General features: G+C 39.0%; 1 protein-coding gene across 1 annotated transcript; it reads right to left on the minus strand.

Annotated features, from left to right (window-relative positions):
* Nucleotides 1–9,574: 9,574 nt before the first annotated feature.
* Nucleotides 9,575–21,202, minus strand: LOC150032311 (protein neprosin-like). Its single transcript, XM_090306674.1, has 8 exons — nt 21,116–21,202; nt 20,695–20,781; nt 19,546–19,770; nt 19,153–19,206; nt 18,911–19,057; nt 18,556–18,834; nt 15,680–15,971; nt 9,575–9,636 (listed from the first exon to the last, which is right to left on the minus strand). The coding sequence occupies exons 1-8, from the start codon at nt 21,200–21,202 to the stop codon at nt 9,575–9,577; spliced, it is 1,233 nt and encodes a 410-aa protein (XP_090162800.1).
* Nucleotides 21,203–23,596: the final 2,394 nt, after the last annotated feature.

Below are 23,596 nucleotides of genomic sequence, written 5' to 3' on the forward strand. Positions count from 1 at the left end.
TTCTATCTTTAGACCACTTTTTCGAGCATCTCCAAAGGGTGAATGATGCATACATAAGACAAGATGATCGCATAAAGTGAAGATCTTAGGTCATGCTAGCTAAGTACTTCTCAACCCATTCGGAAATTTAGCTACTCGTGCAAAGTCTGAAGAGATTGAACACAAGTTGAAATGAGATTTCCATTGTCTATAGATTAAATGCAGATATAGAATAACAATAGTATGTAGAGATAAGAAGCACGATAGCAACGTCTTGCTTCCCATGGCCTTTTACACTATCTTTTCACTCCAACTCTACTCAGATGAATATCCTTGCTTCCACAAGTGTTGGCTCTCTCTCTTTTTGTAGCGCTTCCCGACAGTATTTCGAGTTGTCCGGGAATGATTTCTCTTGATGTCTTCTTCTCTTCGCTCGTCTCCGGCTTCTAAGTATGACTATGAACAGACTAACGGCTAACTATCTTGTATATGATCTCTATTCTATATGGCGAACACCTCTAACGATGGTGGCCTTCGGTATTTATAGAGCTCAAAGTGAAGAAGCTTTTCTCTCTAATGATTGCAAAGATGGGCAATCATTAAATCTCCTGCTTTTGATGCGCCGATTAATGGTCACCGAAAGTTGAGTGTACTTGCTACAATGTGTCGTTAACGGCTTATCAACTAAATTTGGATTCGACCGTCATCAACTTTCCATCCCATCATGATTTATTATGCTTTCACCTTGATGTGCCATCTTTATGCGGCTACCTTCTTGTGCAGCCTTTCACGATCGCATACGATCGCATGACTTTGCGATCATAATCTTTCAGTGCGCACGGACGCCTAATTTCTTGGATCGCAATTTCCTTTGCGCCAACATATTTTTCCTGGACAAAATAGGTTGATTATCTGCTTTTATGCAATGGGCGTATGCAATCGCAATATTCTCAGTTTAACACTTTGGACATGATTTTGTATATTTTTATCGTCGCATTCCCTCATTGTTTTACTTATTTGCGCTGTAATAACATGCATTTCTACCTGTTATCACCCGACCTCAATATACTCCCATCCATAACAAGTAATGGAAGAGGGTTAGGAAGCACTACATCCAACGCCAACAAGTCCCTTCCCTCATTCCTCAGAATGTCAAATGGATTTTGCTTATCCACATGCTTTACAAACCCCGTGCTCCCAGAGGAACCACGAACAACTCTACTACTCGGGGGCGAAAAACTGGAGACCCATTTCTAGCTCTACCACCTACCACTCCCCTATCACACCAACGACGACTAACCAAAGTAAACTCGTCATCACACCCTGCACCACTATTCCTATCCGTTAGATCACCTCCTCTTCCACCAACACCTTCACGCATCCCTTTACACCTAAAGCCACCCTTAACCCCCAAACACCCCTCATTAATTGCCACAATACTTAAATCTTAAACCTTTGGCACACTCTTTTTCTCACACATAGCCACAGAATGGCCAAATGAGCCACAGCAACTGCACTTATGCGATTTCCAATCGTACAACACAAAGATAATAAACTTCTGACCTCGCATTCTAACAGTTATTGAAGAAGGCATCAAAGAATCCACGTCCACCTCTACACACACTCTAACATACGATAACCTACGCCTCTCTCTTGTAGCAACATTAAGAGAAACAGGTCTACCTATAGCACTAGCCAACACTGCTAAACCCCTATTCGTCCACAACTCCAAGGATACATGCTCCATTTTAATCCAGATTGGAACAGAATCAAAGACAAAAGTTTCAAGAACAATACCAGAAGACCACTGACGTAATAAGATGGGATTGTCACCTAAATCCCAGGGACCATTCTCAAACACCAAGTCTCAGGATTCTATTTTGAGGAATTTAAAGATCATAAGACCATTCTCCAGCAAAGTAATCGAAGGCATTTCTACCCGTTTAACAATAACCCTATTATTCATCCACAAACTGACCTACCAAATATTTCTCCCATAAACTGATATCCACATCAAGAACCTCCTCACAAGGTTTAACAATAACCCTATTATTCATAATCAACCGGGGGGGAGGGGGCGCATGCTTTAGTTAAACTTAATTATTTCCTTAACACAATTTAACTCACTCACTTAATTCTTGCTAATTACCCAGGGAATTAGGAAAACATCATGGAGAAAATGGATTATGGATGAACAAAAATAGACAGAGAGATGATAATGGGAATAATCATAACATTTAATACTAAGATTAAGCGTTCGATACATGGTGTGAATGAAAGAGTAATGAAGATGAATACAAGTGATGAAATAGAGATAAGAAACAAATCCAGAAAGAGTGTCAACGTCTTGACACAGATCTGTGCGGAGATTATGCTTGCCGACGTGTAGAAATGGTGGAGAGAAGAGCTTCCCACTCAGGCTTGCTCTTCTGGTAGAAGTGACCTTCGTACAGAGCTTCAACGGCGGGGGTTGGAAGGATTCCTTGCTCGGAGACTCACCTCTCGGCCTTGTCTCGTGATTCTTCCTAGATCTACTATGGTCAGTCGCTTCAGACCAGTCTCTCTCTCAGAAATCAGTATATGCACCTTTCTATGTATTCAAGTATATCTTTCAATGAAATTGCAGAAGTTATTTATAGGCGAAGCTTAACTCTTTGCATTGTGGTCCCCACTATATGGTTAAGGTAGTTCTTGAAATGGTGGAGTGAATATTCCTTTTGTTACGAAATCAATCCCATCAGAAATGCACAACTGACAGTTGTACGCTCGTCAGAACCCTCCGCAAATGTGTTGCTCTTTACATCTTCGATCTCTCGCCGCATGCGGTGTTGTTTTTTATTACCGCATGCAGTTGAAATTGCATTGATCGCAAAGCTCTTGATCGATTGTCGCATGCACCATCATTGCGTTTATCATCTTTCCATTCCTGAATGATAGACATAATGCGACATAAATTCGTTGTTCATTTTATCTTTGAGCCATGAACGCATGCGGTGACTGATTTCCTGCAAAACAAACTGAAACATTCTATTCTACCATCGCAATGGTGTTAGTGGGTGTATTTATGATAATTTATAATTCTCGCATTTCTTAGCCAATTTCTATACTATCAACGCAACTTTTCTTTCTTTTAGCCGCAATATCTAAATAAAACAGTATAAATAACTTATATTTGTACAAGTTATCACACCCCCAAATTTAGATATATGTTTGTCCTCAAGCATATCTTCTACTAAGGCAATATTATTCAATTCTTATCCTAAATTTTGCGTCGATTGGTTGCTCTGAATGCTCGACCTAGGCAACATTACTTAACAATGAAATTTCCTTCTATCCTTGATAATTCATAAACATGCCCTACTTTATTCTTCTATACAAAAAATCTCTACTTAAAAATTCCTTTTTTTTTTTTTTGTTTTGAAAAGAATGTTTACCTCTTCTTGTAAAAACAACTTGGTGCGTCCGTATGTGGTGGTCAAATTTGCATCATTTATTAGAGACTGTTGATCATGGTTACATTCTTCGTTTTGGCTTTTTCCCACGGGTGTCATGCGAACATCCAACTACGGTTGTGTGCCAATCTCAACTTTAACTATTGATTTTCAGCTAAGTTTAACTTTTGCTGGTCAGAGAAGTTGTCTCTTATTATTCTTATGTTTTTTCCCCTAATTTTTTCCTTTTTTCATATTGCATCGTTCTTGTAAACCCACCTTCGTTTTGGCTTGCTCCCACGGGTGTCATGCGAACATCCAGCTACGAGCAGGTTCCTTTCACGACTTAACTCTTATCAGGTTGGGATTGTTTTGGAGTTTCCCTTGCACTGACATTGGAGTTTGTATGAATTTTTTTTTTTAATAATAATGAACTCATTTTCTTAATGATCGCATCACTTGATCTCATCTGCTCAGGCCTTCCCCAACCCTAAATTTAAAGATGCGCAAGGTCCTCATTGCGTTGTTTTGGACAAAATAGACAAACACTTAGTCAAAATTTTGAAAAGAAGGTTTGAGCAGAATTTTGAAGGATAAAAGGTAAAGTAGTGTTATTGCTACGAATTATCTAAGTGTTAGTCAGAAAATACAAAGTGTGAGAAATGTTACTAGGTGTATGCATATTAGTCATCATGGCAGCACAATTAATAACGCAAAATAAAAGATAAAGAATATCGCAAATAATGACAAAGGATGATAAAGAAGAGGCTAATGCATATGGAAAGAATTGTTACTTAGTTGTATTAAAAATTAACTAAGTATACAAAAAATTACAATTAACGCCATACAAACTTTTAGCATGTACAAAGAATCAAAGAATTAACTTCTATACATAGAAAAATAATGAATGAAGTAAAAATAAAAGAATGACCGCAATCAAAAAAATTGTAAAGTTATTGAGGAAGAGGTTCAGGTGGAGGATTTTGATAAGGTACACGAGAAGATTCTTCGAAGTGAAAATGTTACTGGAAATACGGAGGCACCATGGGACCATATAGATATGTTGTCAAGAAGTTGAAATATTCATGGTTGTGCTCCGCTACTTGCCTTTGGTTCAGGTGTATCGTATAGATATTGCGTTAAATATTGATTAACGCCTGCCTTTTCATAGTAACATTGCGTTGCAATTCTGCTTGTCGCTCGTATACCTCCGTTATGCGCTGGCAGAAAAAGTCATTTTCATGGGAGAGAAGGGAACGCATATCAGCAAGTTCAATAGCTAAGGTGGCAATGGTGGGTTATGCCTGTGATGTTTTGCCATCATCGTTTTAGGGTTGGGCAGAAGTGCCTTCACCTAAATCGTATGGGTTATCAACGTGCGGCGATGGAGGGGGAAATTGTGGTGATGATGAAGGTGAGGATGGAGCTAATGGATATGCGTTTGGTGAGTCAGGGGCAAGGAGAAGGTTGGTAAAATGTTCGGGAAGTAGGGAAGGAGGTTCTGTTGGAGGGCTTAGAGGGTGAATCACCAAAGGTAAAAGGTCCAAGGGTTCTTGATCTTGCGTTGATGATTCTTGGACTTTTTCCTTTCCCTTGTCATCCTTGCGTTGTTTCTTTGGCTTTGGTTGTTGCGGCGCATTTAAATCGATGATGGGCTTCAATGGGAGCTCAGGGCAATGGGAGGAATCTTTGAGAAGCATTCTCAAAATCTTGATGTTTATGAGGCCATGAACTTCTGGCATTGGTTCTTCCTCAATACCTACACCCAATGAGAGGCATAAGCTTGAAACCGTCCAAGGAAGAAATACTAACCTCTTATATGCCCCACCAAACCTCGTAGTTGTCTTGCGATCAACTGGCCTACATTGATTGGAATGCCGCACGCGATACAATATGCGGCCATGACTCTATCCCTTGAGACTGTTATGTCATGGGAAGTTGGGATGAGTCGCCATTTAACCAAATATACCCAAAGTCGCGCCTCTGGAAGCAGTGTCTTGGACGCCAGGGTTCTGATGCCTTTTAAGGAGACCGACCACTGAGTGTCTGGTTGCGTTAATGTTTTCAGCTCATCTTCCATCTTCTCTTCTTTAGGATCATCAATGATTTTATTACCCGGCGCATCCGGGATGTCCTTCATCAGATATAATTCATTGATGTCCTTTGCCCTGAAAGACACCAATTCCCCTTTCATGGTCACCGCATCTTTGGTGCCATAGAGCCGTCCATTGTAAAAGTCTCGCACTACCGTTGGAATGACGATGGATGGGCATTGGCAAAATGTTTCCCATCCATGTTCCAATACAACGCTCGTGATCAAGTCTGATAGTGGCGTTGGCGCAGGGAAGAATCCCATCTCCATCAGCATATCATCGTTCTCTTTCTTCTTTGATGGGCGACCTTTGGCCAACGTGGGCTCATTGCTTTCTGCCACTGCTTTGCCTTTCTCTTTTGTCAACGCAAGGTGGGATTTTTGTTTTTGTTTCTTTTTCCTTTCCTTACGTTGTTCTTCCTTCTCCCACTCTGCAATTTCTTTGCCCTTCTTCTCTCTTATGCGCTGAACATTTGCTCGACGCCTCTTCTCCTTCTCTTTCTTCTTCTTTCTTTCTTCTTCTTCCTCTTCTCTCAACTCCCTTTCAAATTCTCTTTCGAATTGCTCTGAGGCCAGCAAAATTCGTTGTTCTTCCTCAAGCCTTTTTCTTTCCTCTTCTGCCGAGATCGCATTGTTACGGCGCACTTCTTCATCATGTAATTTCCTTCTTAAATCGCCTTCTGCGATGATCTGTTGTGCCCGCAACATCTTCTCTTGCTTCTCTTCCTCCTCTCTTCTTCTCCTCTCCTTTTCCTCTACTGCATCTTGCAAAATTGGTGGGTCAATTATTGACCCTTGCAGCGCATTCTCTTTGCGACGCCGCATCAGGGGGGTGATGTCTGAATATTCACCATCATCAGTTGCAACTATTTTTATTTGCGTTATTTCCTCCTCAAGTTGTGCTGATTCTCTTTGTTTCACTAACTCCCGCTTATCCACCCTTGAGGAGGTGGATTCTCCGTCAAGTTCTGGGCTCTCAGCCCTCTTTCTCTTCTCTTCCTCCTTCCTCAGGCGCTTTTCCTCCCGCTTGCGTTCCCTCTTCTCACCCGTCCTCTTTTCTTTCTTCTTGATTGGATGGGCTTCCTCATCTCCTTTAGCCTTCTTCTCTTTGATCTTCTTCTTCTTCTTCTTCTCCTCAGCCATTTCAGGTTGCTTCTCTACCACTACTTCCTCCAAAGCAACTCTGGAGGGTCCCTCATAGAATTCTGCGTGAACAGATTCCTTAGGATCCGAGATTGCCAGAGCGCTTCTTCTTGATGCTTCCTCCATCTCCTCCTCCAAAGGCAGTGGCTAGTTCACAACCCCAGCTTCGGGCAGTCCTCCTTCCTTCTCCATGTTACTGAGTATACTCTCAAACACCTCTCTATCGTCTCTTCTCTTCTTCTCACTTTCAGAAGACAATGTTGGGAGTGGGGCACTCTCCGAGCTCTACCCCCTTCTAATCTGGAGTGGTCTGACTGCTAAAGGCTTTTGCCGATGTTTTCTGGCGATTCGAGGGATGGGTTATGGCTGGGCGACGAGACGGCGGTTTGCTGCAAGGATTGCCGCCTCTTTTGCAATGATTTGGGCTTGTAATGGTGATAAGGGTAAAGAAGATGGATGGGAAGATTGGTCGGCCATGGATGAACTGAGTAAGAAAGCTGGGGAACTCTTAGGGTTTTAGGAAGAAAGTTAAGTCTGGGTATGCAAAAGCTCTAAATAGGGTTTCTATTTGCAAAAGACTCAAATAGGCTCACTCAGACGAAGGAAATGGAATTTATAGGTTGGGCCTTGATGGGCCCAACACAAATTCTACAGTGGCAAGCCTCCAGGTACTCAAAAAGCCTACCGCCGTGCTCCTCACATTTATGAATCAGTAGAGAAGTACGTCCTTTCATCTGCTAAATCAACATTTCTGGGGAAGCTTAAACGATTAGACTACTCTATTTGCAAAGAGTCCATCAACGCAAATGCATCTTTGCAGAGGACGAGCAACAACGCATGTATCAATGCAACACACCCCTTAACTCAACGCATTTCTGGAGGACGGGCGCACTGTATTTCTACTGGCACAACACTACCTCAACATAGTGCATTTTTGCTAAGGACGGGTGAAAAATACATATGAGCGCAACACACCCCTCAATGCAATGCATTTGTGAAAGATGAATGTAAAGTGTATCTTGTTGTCACAAGATGCACTCATCATCGCAATGCATACCGGATGTTGATTGTTATTATTTTTTATTATCATTTTATTTTATTTTATTTTATTTTATTTTATTTTTTCATCAATGCAAGTCACTAGGACTTTGCGATAAATATTTTCTCTTACACAATCATTCACCAAGATTTAATGATAACGCATTTAATACAGAAAAGTAAGATAATTAAACAGAGCATGGAAATTAACGCGAGTGAATTAAATGAGAAGTAATTTCATAAAGCAACAAAAGAAAGTTTAAGGAAGTAATAAATAACAAAATTCATAAAGCAATTAAGAAGGTAATTAAGAAAGCAAGTAAACATAGAATTTAGAGATATAGATCGGAAGACAATTTTCCCATGATGAACGCAATCCACACCTCCGCAGGCGGTCAAGCTTTCCTGCACAATGTCATCAAGGACATTGCTCATTTTCGTGAGATCCTGGGGCTTCGGAATTGCTTGGCAGCGTTCCAAGTGTTCTATTACGAAGTTTGGTTGCCAGTTGCCCAACTTGGATCTCCAAGTTCCTGATTGAAGACGACTGTGACTACATAACAGCATCTTTTTTCTCAATATATTGCTTCAGCAGGGACTCCAATGAATTTCCAGAGGTGTTTGAGAAGGATGGTTGGTTTTGCAGTTGTCTCTGATGACCCTGATTCTAGTTTTGGAGAAAAGATGGAGGGTTTCCTCAATTCCCGGAGTTGCTGTTTTGATGGTTACTCGGCCCCCCTTAGTTATGATTTCCTCCCCAACCAAAGTTAGGGTGATTCCTCCAACCAAGATTATAAGTGTTGCTGTACGGATTGTTCTGGATAGCATACACTTGTTGCAGGTTTGATGGGCACATTTCCACCGCATGGCCCCATCCACATTGGACGCAACTTATTGTGGCCAATGGTGCTGGCGCATTGGGTTGCGCTGATCCTTGGGAGAGGGCACCTTGATTAAGCACCATCGATTGTAGAAGAGAGGTCACCGTGGCCATCTGAGTGGCCAAAGTTGTCATTGTATCCGCAGGTATAATGGCATTATCATTTCTTCTTCTCTCGGAGCCTCTTCCTCCGTACCCGTCATCTACTCAATCATCCATATTCTGCGAGATGCGGTCGAGGATGATCTTGGCTTCTGTGTATGTTTTATCCATAAATCCTCCTGCTGCGGAGGCATTAACAATAGCTTGCGTTGATCTATTCAGGCCGTTGTAAAATGTTTCCATCAGAACACAATCGGGTATCCCGATATGCAGACAATTCTTCACCAATCTTCTGAATCGCACCCAGGCGGTGCTTAGGGTCTCGTTATCCATCTGCTCAAAGTTCAGCACGTCATTTCATCTTCTTGTGTTGACTGCTTGGGGGAAGAACTTCTTCATAAACCGTTCCACCAACTGGTCCCAGGAAGTTATTTCGTTTGGCTCCAGTGAATGAGCCCACCTCTTAGCCTCATCCGTTAAGGTGTAAGGGAAGAGGTAAAGTCTGATACCTTCTGGGGTGACGCCAGGAATGGAGAAAGTACTGCACATCTCGACAAAACTGGCTAGATGGGCATGCGGGTCCTCACCTTGTAGACCACCAAACTGCCCCATATTTTGAATCATTTGGAGCATGACCGGTTTAATCTCAAAACGTGCATTCTCCTCAACTATTGGACGTGAAATTCCAGGCGAGAAGTCATAGAGATTAGGCACCGCATAGTTCCTCATTGGGATATTGCGGTCAGCAGCAAGAAATACAGGGTCTTGCACTGGCCGATTTACCCCTTGATTTACTTCAGGTGCCTCATTATTGTTGTTGTTTTCTGCCATATTAACTCTTCTACGCCTTGCTCTGTTCTAGCGTGCCCTTGCACGAAAAGTACGCTCGGTCTCTGTGTCAGCTCAGTTTTAGTACTCATAAACCATCAACCTGTTCTTCTCATTAAACAAATAGTACAAAGAGATCTGTCCTGCAAAATACCACAAAAGTACTCAACATTAACCGTTACCAATCCCCGGCAACGGTGCCATAAACTTGTTGACATAGAAATGGAATGTGTTACATAAACTTGTAACGCTAAAAATGGAATGTTATGCTGTGTTATTGCTTATGCACACTTTATGCGATACTACGTCTAAATATATGTGTTGTTAATGATATGCTTGTAGTATGCTATGGAGTAATGCGTGTTATAAGTTTCCTTGCGCTGAAACCAAGTATAATTCCAATGCAAGTTTCTTAGAATAATCCGAGGTCGAACATAGGGATTGTTTTTGTTAATGCATTACTTTTGTGATACATGCGACTGGTTTTTACAATTACTAAAGAATTGGGTTTATACAGGAATGTAAATTGCGAAGAAAATAAATTGCGTGGATAAAATAAATTGCGTTAATAAGTAAAATCCTAACTAAGATGATACAAGATACAAGATACATGATACATGATATTGAGGTCGAGTCTGACTGTGAAGTTATACAAAGGATCGTGGTATGCGATGGCAAGTCTTTATGGAGGAATCAGAAATAGAAAGAATAATTAGTAAAAACATCACAAGTTTGTTAATTGCGTTAAAGATGCAACTAAGGTTCCGCTTTCCCTTGGCGTACACCTCTCAGTGAACGGCCGCGTTCCCATATCTCTCTGGAAGTACTTCTCACTTTAGTTAACGCATTCTTCTAACCTTCTCTCGATAGATGGAATAACATCTTCACTTTTGCTCTCACAGGTAAAGATGTCGTCGAGCATGCTTTAGCTAAACTTAATTATTTCCTTAACACAATTTAAATCACTCGCTTAATTCTTGCTAATTACCCAGGGAATTAGGAAAACATCATGGAGAAAATGGATTATGGATGAACAGAAATAGACAGAGAGATGATAATGGGAATGATCATAATATTTAATACTAAGATTAAGCGTTCGATACATGGTGTGAATGAAAGAGTAAAGAAGATGAATACAAGTGATGAAATAGAGATAAGAAACAAATACAGAAAGAGTGTCAACGTCTTAACAAAGATCTGAACGGAGATTATGCTTGCCAGCGTGTGGAAGTGGTGGAGAGAAGAGTTTCCCTCTTACGCTTGCTCTTTTGGTAGAAGTGACCTTCGTACAGAGCTTCAACAGCGGGGATTGGAAGGATTCCTTGCTCGAAGACTCACCTCTTGGCCTTGTCTCGTAATTCTTCTCGGATCTACTCTAGTCAGTCGCTTCAGACCAGTCTCTCTCTCAGAAATCAGTATATACACGTTTCTATGTATTCAAGTATATCTTTCAATGAAATTGCAGAAGCTATTTATAGGCGAAGCTTGACTCTTTACATTATGGTCCCCACTATATGGTTAAAGTAGTTCCTGAAATAGTGGAGTGAATATTCCTTCTGTTACGCAATCAATCCCATCAGAAATGCACAACTGACAGTTGTACACTCATCAGAACCCTCTACAAATGCATTTTTCTATACATCTTCGATCTCTCGCCGCATGTGGTGTTACCGCATGCAGTTGAAATTGCATTGAACGCAAAGCTCTTGATCGATTATCGCATGTGCCGTCATTGCATTAATCATCTTTTCATTTCTGAATGATGGACGCAATGCGACGTAGATGCATTGTTCATTTTATCTTTGAGCCATGAACGCATGCGGTGACTAATTTCCTGCAAAACAGAACTGAAACATTCTATTCTACCATCGCAATAGTGTTAGTGGGTGTATTTATAATTTATAATTCTCGCATTTCTTGGCCAATTTCTATACTATCGACGCAACTTTTCTTTCTTTTAGCTGCAATATCTAAATAAAACTGTGAACCCTGAATCCTAATTTCTCTACTTGAGTATGTTCCCTATTGAGATTAGTGTGACGAGTAGGTTATGTGGAAACTAGTGTGGAATGGTAAAGAAAAGAATGTAAATTAGAAGAAAAGAGGAAATTTGGAAGGTTGACTTTTGAGGAAATTTTGGAAAGAGTTATTGGTGAAGGCATACGACTGAAGAAAAAAAAAGGAGATGAGGCATTGGGATGCAACGAGGGCTTAAGGGTGGCATGCGTCGAGCAACCTCGGCCAAATGCCCATACAATGCGTTGAGCAGCCTCGGCCAGCACCCATCTAATGCGTCGAGCAGCCTCAGCCAGCACCCACGCCATGCGTCGAGCAGTCTCGGCCAGACGTCCTGCCAATGTGTCAAGCGGCCACGCCCGTTCGTTAAGCGCACTGCTGAGCGCCCACACTCATACCCTGAGAGCCATGGCGTGCGTCAAGGTGCCCTGCCATGCAGCCAAGCGCGCAGCCCATGCCATACACCCATGCGAGCGAGCGAGCGATGGCCAGCATATGCCGCACGCCCATGCGCCTAAGCACCCGGCCAAGCATCAAGCGCTGCGCGCAGCCCATACGGCCAAGCACGCCCATGCGTCAAGCGGCCAGCCCATGCAGCACGCCTATGTGTTGGTGGCCAGCACCATGCGCCCATGCCAAGCAAGCCGTGCGAGTGAGCCATGCGTCAAGAATGAACGGTCACCCTATGCGTTGGTGATTGTTAGCTCCTTCCAATGGCTAAGTTGGATTGTCATGATAGTGAATTGGCTTGCTATGCATTAAGAAGAGGCTATGTGTTGCTTATGGACTAGGCATTGAGCAACCAAGAGTTGGACGCATACAAGGATGAAATCATCAGGATAACATCATCAAAACCATGTGTCTTCTTGGGAGGAAAGCCTTAAGCCTTAAGAATTTGAGGTGGTGGCATCAGATTGGAGGCCCATGCGTTGGCAAGGTGGGAAGAAGACACTTAACTTGTGATGATCACAGCATTGCGTTGATGGGGTGAGAAGGAGACACTTGGCCATGCAGCCAAGTAGGTGGTGTCAACTCCAGAGAAGGTTTGGATGCCTATAAATAGAGCCAAGAGACTTCATTTTGAGTTCAAAATTCATAAATACCGTAAAAAGAGTGGGAAAGTTGGGCAAATATTGCGTTGGAGCCAAATCCATGCGTTAGACATAGAGGACGCATTGGACAGTGAGGTCTGAGGAGGATGCATCAACTTGGGACGAGGAGTTCTCCCAATTTACTCGTGCGTTTGGAGTGATTCTAAAGCCACTTGAAATCTCTGAAAGTCTAGTTTTCAGGAGAAGGCTGCTGAATAAAATCTCGAAGGGATCGGGCTGGAAATTGAAAAGAAGACAGAAGGGTCAGGATGTCGGATCTGTCTGGGTCAGTTTTGAAGATTCTGTGATTCCGACCAAACCACGAAGAGTTCTGAGCTCAAATTTTAGGGTAAGCTTCTGAGACATTTTAGAATATGTTTGTAAAAGGAATTATCTCAAAATAAGATTTAAAACTATGAGTAATTTGAGCTGTAAGTTGAATCTAGATTCTAGGGGTGAAAAGGGAGCCCGAGGTAGAAAAGGGAGCTACTAAAGTGAAAAGCTCCTAAGTAATCACGGTGAGTGGCTAAAACGTTTTGACTAAAACATTTGTTTAAAATGTTTGATTACAATGTGTTATAGAAAGCATGTTTTAAAAAAGATTATTCTCATGCCAGCTAGTTTTACAAAGTGATTTCCAAGCAAACCATGAGTTATGTCTTTAAACGCATGCATGTGTGAAAAATTGTTGAAAAGTGATTTATATGTGTTAAATATACTCAGCATGCGTTAGTACCTTTAAAGCCATGTTTTTATATGTGTTATACTTTACATGCTTTAAAGAGAAAATCATTTATGACTAGTTTTACTTAAAACGCGATACAGAAGGACATTTGAGAAGGTATTCGCCCAACTAGATATTGAAGGACATTTGAGAAGGTATCTATTGGTACTGAAGGACGTTTGAGAAGGTACCAAACCAACCAGATACTGAAGGATGTTTGAGAAGGTATCTGAACAGAAGTACCTAAGGTATGACGGTACTTAGTATGGCCACGTGCACATAGGTAGTTAGAGTCAGAGATTGAGCAAAAGGGTTCTCTCTTGACTAGCAGTTGGTGTTGGGATTGTTTTATCCATAGTAAGAGTTATTCTCAACTGAGAAATAGTTTTACTGTTTTATGATTAAAACAGCTTTATATGTTTTATGCTTGGAAAATGTTTATACTGCAGTAAAAGTACTGTAGAAGCTTATATTTCAGTTAAACTCTTTATTGAGATTTTGCATGAGAATCAATTATCCTTCTTAAGTCACTCACTGGGTGCAAGCTCACCCCGTTTTCAAATATTTTCTTTTTCCCCCTCACAGGTAGCGGTCAAATCCTCTGAAGATAGCTCTGCATCTGCTCTGCCACTAAAGGAATAAGAGATTTGTAACCCTTCGGTTTAGGTGGCTACTGTTAATATTGTACACATGTTATTGTTGTTCATATAGCGACTAGGGTTTTTGGGTTTTGGGACTTGTGAATCTAGTGTTGTAATGACTCTAAATATGTTATGTTTCTGACTTAATAAATTTTGGCCTAAAGACATTCCGCTGTATATAGTTTATATTTTGGTATCAGAGTTATTCCGCAAGAGTTATTAGGCAGTAAGTATCAGTCAAAGGGTTGATAACTGCTGCAGTCACGCCCTTTCTTAGGCTTAGAGGTTAGTCTGGGGCGAGGTGTGACAAAAACAGTATAAATAACTTGTATTTCTACAAGTTGTCAATTATCCAATAATTAATATTATTATAAATATAAATGATAACCAACTTATCATACTATATTTATAACCTATAGTTTTAATATTTCATCTCATGAAACACACAAACCATAGTTCTTTTTCTATTCTATGGTATTTAATGTAAATCTCATTTACATCAATCCTACACTAGATGCATCTCATACATTATATCGATTATATCATATATAATCAAGATACCTATTTTCAATTTGAACATTTCAAATCAACACCAAGAACTGATCATCAACTGAATCCATTGAGCTACTAAAGGGACCTCATGGACCTATAGCTCGAAGCTCCAATAGTACATGAATAATTGACTAAACTCTTTAGTCACAGAATCCACTATCCGTTAACTGTCAGGCACTTCTTTAAATACCGACAGCTGAACTCTCCTTACCACAGATATATTATGTGTCCATCTTAACCAATCAGCAGTGCGACAACCCTTCACAGATCACTCGTAAGTACAGCTGGGCCAATAACAGTTATGCCCCTGTAGTTACATCGATTTCCTTAAGTACCACTGATCCCTCTAATGAACATAAGTCATAATCCCACTATGATTGAGTCTTCTCTTCCAAAGAGAAGCTGTGGCTACTATGTTCAAGCCCCAAAAATAGCCCTTAAGAGAGCAATCTCTCTACTTATCCCTGCTTTGGGAAAGGAGTGAATTCCATCTTGTGGATTGAGTTCCCAGCTCCCACATCAGACAAGTCCCCAAAAAGGTAGGCATGTTGAGTTGGCAATCTGGTCACTCTCACACATACTAATCAAAGGATCACCCTTAAAGGCAGGAGTTCCCAAAACACTCAGGATTGAGGTCATGTCACCTATGGTCGTTTAGGTGAGATGTAAGTCTCTAGTATCAACGACGTTATATACAGAGTCTAGTCATCTCGTGGTCCAGGGCTTATACAAACTATTTGTATAGGGCACCCCCACTCCACGTCTCCACATGAATGGTCAGAATCTACCATCTGTAGTAGATTATAACATTTACAAACCTCTATAAAGCGGGTCGTATCCGTAATGTCACCAAGATCAGGTATCCCACTTAATCCTTATACTACAGACCTATTTAGGTTATCACTTAAGGCATGATCCACTTGTATATCACATATACATGGTTAAGTTCACATAAGATAACCAAGGAGCTTTGTTTATTGGATATAAGTAAATGCCAAAATTAAATAACACTTATTTTATTCATTGAACAATATGTATCTTTACAAAACAACAAGACTTCGGGAGAATTGTGACACCAATCCCAATAAACACGACACCCGGTTTGACATCGGTTCTAGGTTTGATCCCTGAGTTGTCTTCAACCATTCCTCTACCGTCTCACCTTTCTTCAGTTGCACCTCCTTCGAGCTACCCATCACAACTCCGACAAAAAACTCCTCACTAGACCCCACCCCGACTCCCTTCAATTCCAAGCTCGAAGCATTTCCTTCAGGCATAATCAACTTAACCTCAGGCTTCAAAACTCGATAAGGCTGACGCACCACCTTTGATTTAGACTTCTCCTTCAGCCGTAACCGAGAATGTTTACACACCATTAAATCAACTATCAACAACCTAACGCAATTCCCAAATCTAGTCGAATCACAAAATTGACTCCCAAAGCCAGACGAAACCTGACCACAGACCCAACAACCAGAACCAGACATTCTCATATCCAAACAAAACGAAAACAAATCTCAAATCACCAATCACATATTATCATCGCCTGGGCGAGACGAATTGAGGCTCCAACTCAAGGTCCCAAATCGGAGTAAACAATAGAATCCCGTGAATCGCCTGAGAATCACCCAAGGGACAGAGATGTGCGTGTAGTGCATGTGCGCGGAAACCTAATTGATCACACCCTTCTAACTTCATTACAAGAAAAAGGCCCTCTCTCGATGCCTATATAGACCGTCGAGATTGCAATCATCGAGAGATGGTGGATCTTCTGATGGATTGAAGGGGTAGGAGTTTGTTTTATGTGTTTGTAAGGGGTAGGGGTTAGAGTTATGTGTTTGTGTGTGTGATATATGTGTTGTGATGGGGGTAGAGTTATGTATTGTGTGTTTGTGTGTTTGAAGTTAGTTAAAAGGTTGGGGGGTGTTATGTGTGTATATAGATGTGTACGTATTTAAAATTAATTGAAGGGATAGGGGTTTGTTTTATGTGTTTATAAGAGGTGGGGGTTAGAGTTATGTGTTAGTGTATTTAGTATATATGTTGGGGTGGGGGATAGAGTTATGTGTTTGAGGTTAGTTTGGGGGGGGGGGGGGGTGTTTATATATTTGTCTGCGCATTTGTTTTATGTGTTTGTAAGGGTTGGGGGTTAGAGTTATGTGTTTGTGTGTTTGGAATTGATTAAAGGGTGTGTGAAATACGTGTTGTATGGAATATGTGGAGTTATGTGTTTATAATTAGTTGAATGGATAGAGATGGAGTCTGTTATGTGTTTCTATTTTTGTTATCTGTTATATTGAAATAGTTTATATATATAAGTCTGAAATAATAATCATTTGACTTAAGTTTATATTTTGTCTTTATTAGGTGATTTGAGGATCCACAATTTAAAGTTTATTAAGAGGAGCAACATGACATGGCCTGAGGGGAGGACCCTTAATTTTTGTTATGGTTGGTTTGTAAAAGTTGAATGGTTCAATCCAATTAGTTATAGGTTCTTTTTTTTTCTTTTCTTTTCTTTTTCTTTTTCTTTTTTTGTAAAGATACCATTAATATTTTGCTTTGTAAAACTTTGAATGGGTCATTTTGGTTCTTGTTTGGATGAAAAGATTAAGTGTTTGGGGTAATATAAAACATATGTATTATATTCTATTAATATTTTGAGATATTTAAAAATTGAATTTAATATCACAAATAAATTGAAAAAAAAAACAAATTGGTGCCCTATTTCCCGATGATGGACACGTGGCATCAGCGTTGGGAGTGCAAAACGAGTAAAAACGCAACTGGGGAAGATCTCCTAATGGCGTCAAAGATGTCGTTGAGAGATCAATATACTCCTGACGACGTAATATATCCGTCGGGAGTTTAATGATTTCCCGATAGCTGCTTTGGTGCCGTCGGGAGATCTTCTCCTGACCGGTCTATCCTCGACGGTTCTATTGACGCCATGTACGTCATCGAGAAATGAATCACTAACGCGTTTTTGGGCTTCTCCCAACCATCTTCGGCATTGGGAAATGGCCTTTTCTTGTAGCGTTAAAGTGTCAATCTTTTCAAACGTTAACCAATAAAAGCTTCCTGATTTTCTTTCAAATGTGATAACGAGTTACAGAAATTTATCATTGATAGCCACTGATAGCCTTAAATATTAATATTTCAAGGTTAATTCCAATTGATGAAAGTATGAATTATAGCCACTGATAACAGCTATCAGTGATAGCCATTGATAGCAGCTATCAATAATTATCACTGATAGCTGCTAACAATGTTAGCATTCGATTTCAGAATATCGGAAAGAAGAACTGCACGAAAATAGAGGATTTTGGATTTTCAATTGGTGAGCTAACCGAAACTCATTGGCCATTTTAGCCTAATTTGTACTGTATCTGCAATTATTTTATCCTTATGCTATATATGTTATTATTTTGGACCTGATTTTCATTTATGTAACAAACCCTAAAACATAAGGTATTAAAATTAAGCATTAATAACCCTTAACTTTACATTTTTTTTTAAAAAAAAAAAAAAAAGGAAGAAAGAAAGAGGATTTCTATATAAATAAATTATTTTAGTTTTTTCCTTACATTCTTACACAATTACTTAACAAATTATGATTCTTACACTTTCAAACCCTTCACTAACAATTTTATAAATTCACTAAATAATGCTTGATATAAGAGTTAATCAACGTATTTGTCGTATAAAAAATTTATCATCAAAATGTAAAGCATATATATCTTAATTGGCGTGTAGTATGTGTTAATAATCAAGAAATTGTCATCCCTTGATATACTAGAAAAAAACAAGTGATAATAATGACAAAACAAGGGTGGATGTGTGGATTTTATTAATATAAGTTTGTTTCCATAAATAAAGTAGGAAAAGCTGAAGTTAAAGAAAGTAAATAATTGTTCGATTTGGCTAATTTGCAGCACAATTATTTCCTCCTGGTCCTCCAAAGGTAAAGCAATAGCTCAGTTGTTAGTTGCCACAATCTATATTATTGCTCAAACCATAACAATGGGTGTTGCTCACATACTTCATTGTACTCTCATAAAAGGGTCTTCGTTTTTGAAGATTTTTCGTAACGTAATAGATGTTTCTAAAGTAGCAAGCATGATCGTATCTACCACTATATGGAAAGTGAGAATTCCCCAAAGGAGGACTCATTCCATTTGGTGAAGGCTTTGCAATGCCACCCCATCTCACTTGATCTGCTCCCACCTTTAGATATCTAAACAATTCCTTTGGCCAATACCCAATGGCTGTTCTATTTTCTGTTAACAAAAGCCACCAATTTCCTGATTGTGGATCCTACACCATCATCATCCAACCAATTGCTTAATAAAAGTCTTGTTAATTTCATAATATATATATCTTTTTAACTTACCTCATCAACCACAAATGCGTAATCATTTTGTTGCCTTCCATAGATCGACGATGGCGAAAGAGGAAAATCTGGAGTAATGCTTTTATGTATTTGTACAAAACCTTGACAAAGCATATTGTAACATCCCGTTTTAACACCATCATCGGCCTATTAATATTAGAAAGTCAATCCAAACAATTAGCTAGTAATTATGATGAGAAAGGTTAAAAACGAAAAGGAAATATAAACTTTTTTTCCCTTACCGTCCAATATACAAACAATCTAGTGAGACCATCACCGTTTATTCCCGGATTCACCTAATAAAATAAACTTGAATAGTAAAGTAGAAAGCGTGAGAAATTAATAACCTTAGAGTATTTTACCTGCCAGCCTGCTAGTATTACATTAAGAGCGTTAGAAGGACCACCAACTACCCATACATTTGCTGAAGAAGATTGATCTTGAGCCACACTCAAATTGTATACAGATAGATATATGTACTATTATTCCATAATATGCTATGCCTTTCTTCAAACTAAGAGAAACCACCTTATCAAATCACACAACAATAATATATAATTAGCAAACCCAAATACATGCATCTCTTTTGTTTTGCAATAATAACTTAATTCATAGTACAACAAAGAGATGCTTACATTTTTATCGTAAGGGAACTTGAGTGGACCAAGATATGATTCGTCTTTCATATTGAACCTCGTTGTTTGTTTGGATGATAGAGACCTTAACCTAATTAAATCTTTCTTTAGAGTTCTTTTGATGGGAACCGTTCCAATAGGACAAGATTGTCTAATTGTGATACTTATGATTGAGTTGTGTTTTGATTGAGATGACGACCTTGGATATGATTTACTTGGTTGATACTATAACAAAAGATGAAATGAGAAAAACCATTTGTATGTATGTATAGATAAAGAAACAAATGTGAATGATGCAGAAGAATAACCAAATATTCAGGAAGAGAATAATTTTCTGGACCAATGTAGTTAGATTATAAAGTTCACATGTGTAATGGCTATGGGTTACAAGGTCGATTTAAATTTAAAACCAAGAAAATAATTAATAAACCAAATACATAATATTAAAGCGGTAAACCACAAGCGAGTTGGGCACAGTGGTATTGTTATATGAATAATTTCACAAAAAAATATGATAAAATACATAACCTTGTAAATGTAAGAGAATCTGAGCCCAATAACTTCATGTTGTCTCGTTAAGACAATTTTACTCACTCTAATGTTTGAGTTTCTTGAGTATATCTCCCAGGATAGAACATATTAACTTTCTTATACAAGTAGCACCTCATCCATAAGATCTAACAAACTATATTTTGTAAAAAGAGATTGAATTGGAACCAATTTACAACAAAAAAAATATATATATTTTTTTATGGAAAAAAAAGTAATGGTGAAAAAACTCTTTTTCTCAACTTGAAAAAGACACATATTTATAGACTATTCATGGCCATTCAAATAGGTTTGTCTCTTTTTCAGGTTTGTTAGGACATATTCATTCAAGAAATAATGCAACTTTTTTCCAATTTATATATTTTGAAACCATCGACTTTTAGAAAGGTATTAAAAACATGTTTGAAAGTGATTTTCAAATATGACAAGAATTAGTTTTAAAATCACCCATAATTCCTAAGCATGCCTTTCGATCTTAGTATAAATGTTCATAATTTCTACTATAAATGTTCGTAATTAAATCAATAAAAAATTATCAAAATGTATTATGTTTAGATAAAATAGGGAAATGGATATATGGAATTTAATGATATAAATAACCTGAACTTTGTGATCCTTTAGTGACTGGTGATCGAGAGCGGGTTGTTTATTGATGTCAACACAATCGATGATATCTCCCTCCTTCGTCTAAACTCAAAATAGTATAGAGTCAAGTTAATAACAAATTAAATTTCTTATATTGTTCTACTTCTACATTACTATTACAGCAACATTTGACACAAAAATGTATTAAAGCAATATAAAATACAATTTTTTCATCAAAAGAAAATACATGTATAATTATAGTCTCTACGATTTTTGTCTAGTTTTCATTTAGTCTCTACGTTATAAAATATTGCGCTTTTACTTTTGAGTTTAATTTCTATTTGATACCTACGTTAAAATCTAGACACCGATTATAGAGAAAATTAAACTCGAATGTAATATATATAATCAGAATAATTATATATGTAAATTGAACCTGAAATGTTGTGATTAAGGGCTTGTTGAGAAGTTTGAGCTGGCTTTCTAACTCCAAATCTTCTTCTCTTGCGATGTCTAAAATCATAATTAGCTTCACTATGTTTAAAGTTTAAACAAACAAAAACCACCATCACCAACCATATTGCTTTGGAAATCATCTTTCAGATTAATACTTTATTTAATTTGGTTCTTCAACAAAACTATTTCATCGTCATTTTATATCATTCTTCATGCAAATCATAGTAATTATTTGTATTTAATTCTCGTGAACCAAAAAAGAAATAAATTAATTTGTTGCCCTCATAATGAGGAATAAAATTTTCACTACCCTTCCTTAAACATTCCCCGGAAAAACGGAAAAAAAAGAAAACAAATTTAAAACCGTCGAATCCCTTCTATTTTTAATGATTTGCCAAATTAACCTTTTTCTTGATGACAACTTTATCCGTTTTGTTAATATACCTTCTCGCTCTCTTCATATATATATTTTAAGTACAATAATGGTGGGATAGAAGATTGAACCTTTAACTCTACCTCTATGTGAAAGAACTCAGTACTATACGTAATTTTTCATTTTGATGAGGTTCTCACAAAAGTGAAGACACCTCACAATGTTTCTCGCCACGTACCCGAGATGTGGAGTGGTCGAGTCCTCGAAAAAGGTTAACTTTAAAATAAAATAGTCACCACCAATTCTTTCTACGGTGTGATTGGACACCGAAATAAAATAAACAACTTTAATAAAAAAAGAAAATTTGTCTTTGAAAATTAGAATTGAGTTCGGGAATCAATTGTGTATGGGGAAGGTATTAGCACCCCACAACACCTGTTAAAAAAAAATAGAGATGAATTTATTTTTATCTTGAATTAAAGAATGCCATTTGAAAAAATGATTTTAAACCTTTTTTTAAAACAGACTTATTTTACTCATAATTTTCCTAATTATTTGGAGTAATGATCCCAATAAGTTGAGACAATCTATTAATCTGGCTACATTATAATTTATGAAAAAATCTTCATCTCAAGAATATGAGAAAATTTCTCAAATTTCATTACAAGAATTTTGGGCTTTAATGTCGGTTGGAAAAAGTGAAATCGGATGTATAATGTCGGTTTTAAAAAAAAAATCTTCAATGTCGGTTTTAAACTGACATTAAAGATAGGCTACAATGTTGGTTAAGATCCCCATTTATTTTTTTAACTTTAATAAAAAAAAAATCTTTCATTTCACTACCTATCTTCCCTCTCCCTTTTCACTTTTCTCTTACAAATCCTCTCTTCTCTTTGACCATACCAATCATCACAGCATTCGTGGGTTGTCATCGTGTCGTTTGTGTGCAGATCTGGCGTTTGTGTGTACATTTGGCTAAGCAGATCAATTTTCGTATGCAGTCATGCAAATCTAGCATTCATGGGTTATCATCGTGTCATTCGCATGCAAATCGCGTTTCGAGTGCAGATTGGGCATTCGAGTGCAGATCCGACCGTGTAGATCATGTTTCGCGTGCAGCTCCAACGTTCGCATGCAGATCCGACCATGTAGATCTAGGGCATGGTTCTGAACCCCTGGGTTCGTTTCGGGCGTTTCGCCTGGCGAAAAGTTCACGCAAGAAAATTGGGCCCCGGAGCAACCCCGCTGAGCCCGGGAGCCATTTGGGGCACCAAATGAGCTTCGTTCCCAAAACTGTCTGAGGCATAACTTTTTTCATGGTTCTGAACCTTGGATTCTTTTCGAGCATTTCACCCAACGAAAAGTTTGCGTATGAAAATTGGGCCCCGGGCGGGCCGAAGAGCCATTTAGGGCACAAAATTAGCTATGTTCCCAAAATCGTATGGGGCACGATATTTTTTCGTGGTTCTAAAACCCTGGGTCCGTTCCAGGCGCTTCACTTGGTGGAAACTTCATGCACGAAAATTGGGCCCCAAGGTAGCCCTATTGAGCCCCGAAGTCGTTTGAGGCACCAAATGAGCTCCATTCCCAAAATCGTCTGAGGCACGACTTTTTTTTCATGTTTTTAAACCCCTAGGTTCGTTTCGAGCGTTTTGCCCAGTGGAAAGTTCACGCATGAAAATTGAGCCCCAGGGCAGCCTGGGCAAGCCCAAGAGCCATTTGCGGCACCAAATGACCACCATTCCCAAAACCATCTGAGGCACGACTTTTTTTCATCGTTCTAAACCCCTAACTCCGTTTCGGGCGTTTCATCCAACGGAAATTTTGCATACAAAAATTTGGCCCCAGAGAGCATGGGAAGGTCTGGAAGCCGTTTGGGACACTAAATGAGGTCCGTTCCCAAAACCATTTGGGGCACAACTTTTTTCATGGTTCTAAACCCCTAGGTCCATTTCGAGCGTTTCGCCAAGCGAAAAGTTCGCGCATAAAAATTGGGCCCCAAGGTAGCCTGGGCAAGCCCAAGAGCCATTTGGAGCACCAAATGAGCTCCGTTCCAAAAACCGTCTAAAGCATGACTTTTTTTTCTTG

The sequence above is a fragment of the Benincasa hispida genome, chromosome 11 (genome assembly GCF_027475165.1).
Source record: "Benincasa hispida cultivar pf3 chromosome 11, pf3_genome.v1.1, whole genome shotgun sequence".
In the NCBI taxonomy this organism is placed as follows: Eukaryota; Viridiplantae; Streptophyta; class Magnoliopsida; order Cucurbitales; family Cucurbitaceae; genus Benincasa; species Benincasa hispida.

Excerpts from the sequence above, each read along its gene's own strand:
- LOC150032311 (XM_090306674.1), bottom strand. The coding sequence starts at position 21,202 with ATGATTTTAGACATCGCAAGAGAAGAAGATTTGGAGTTAGAAAGCCAG. Across the intron at positions 20,782-21,115 it reads CCTTAATCACAACATTTCAG|ACGAAGGAGGGAGATATCAT; the intron begins GTTCAATTTACA and ends TTTTGAGTTTAG. Across the intron at positions 18,835-18,910 it reads ACGCATTTGTGGTTGATGAG|GATCCACAATCAGGAAATTG; the intron begins GTAAGTTAAAAA and ends ATGATGGTGTAG.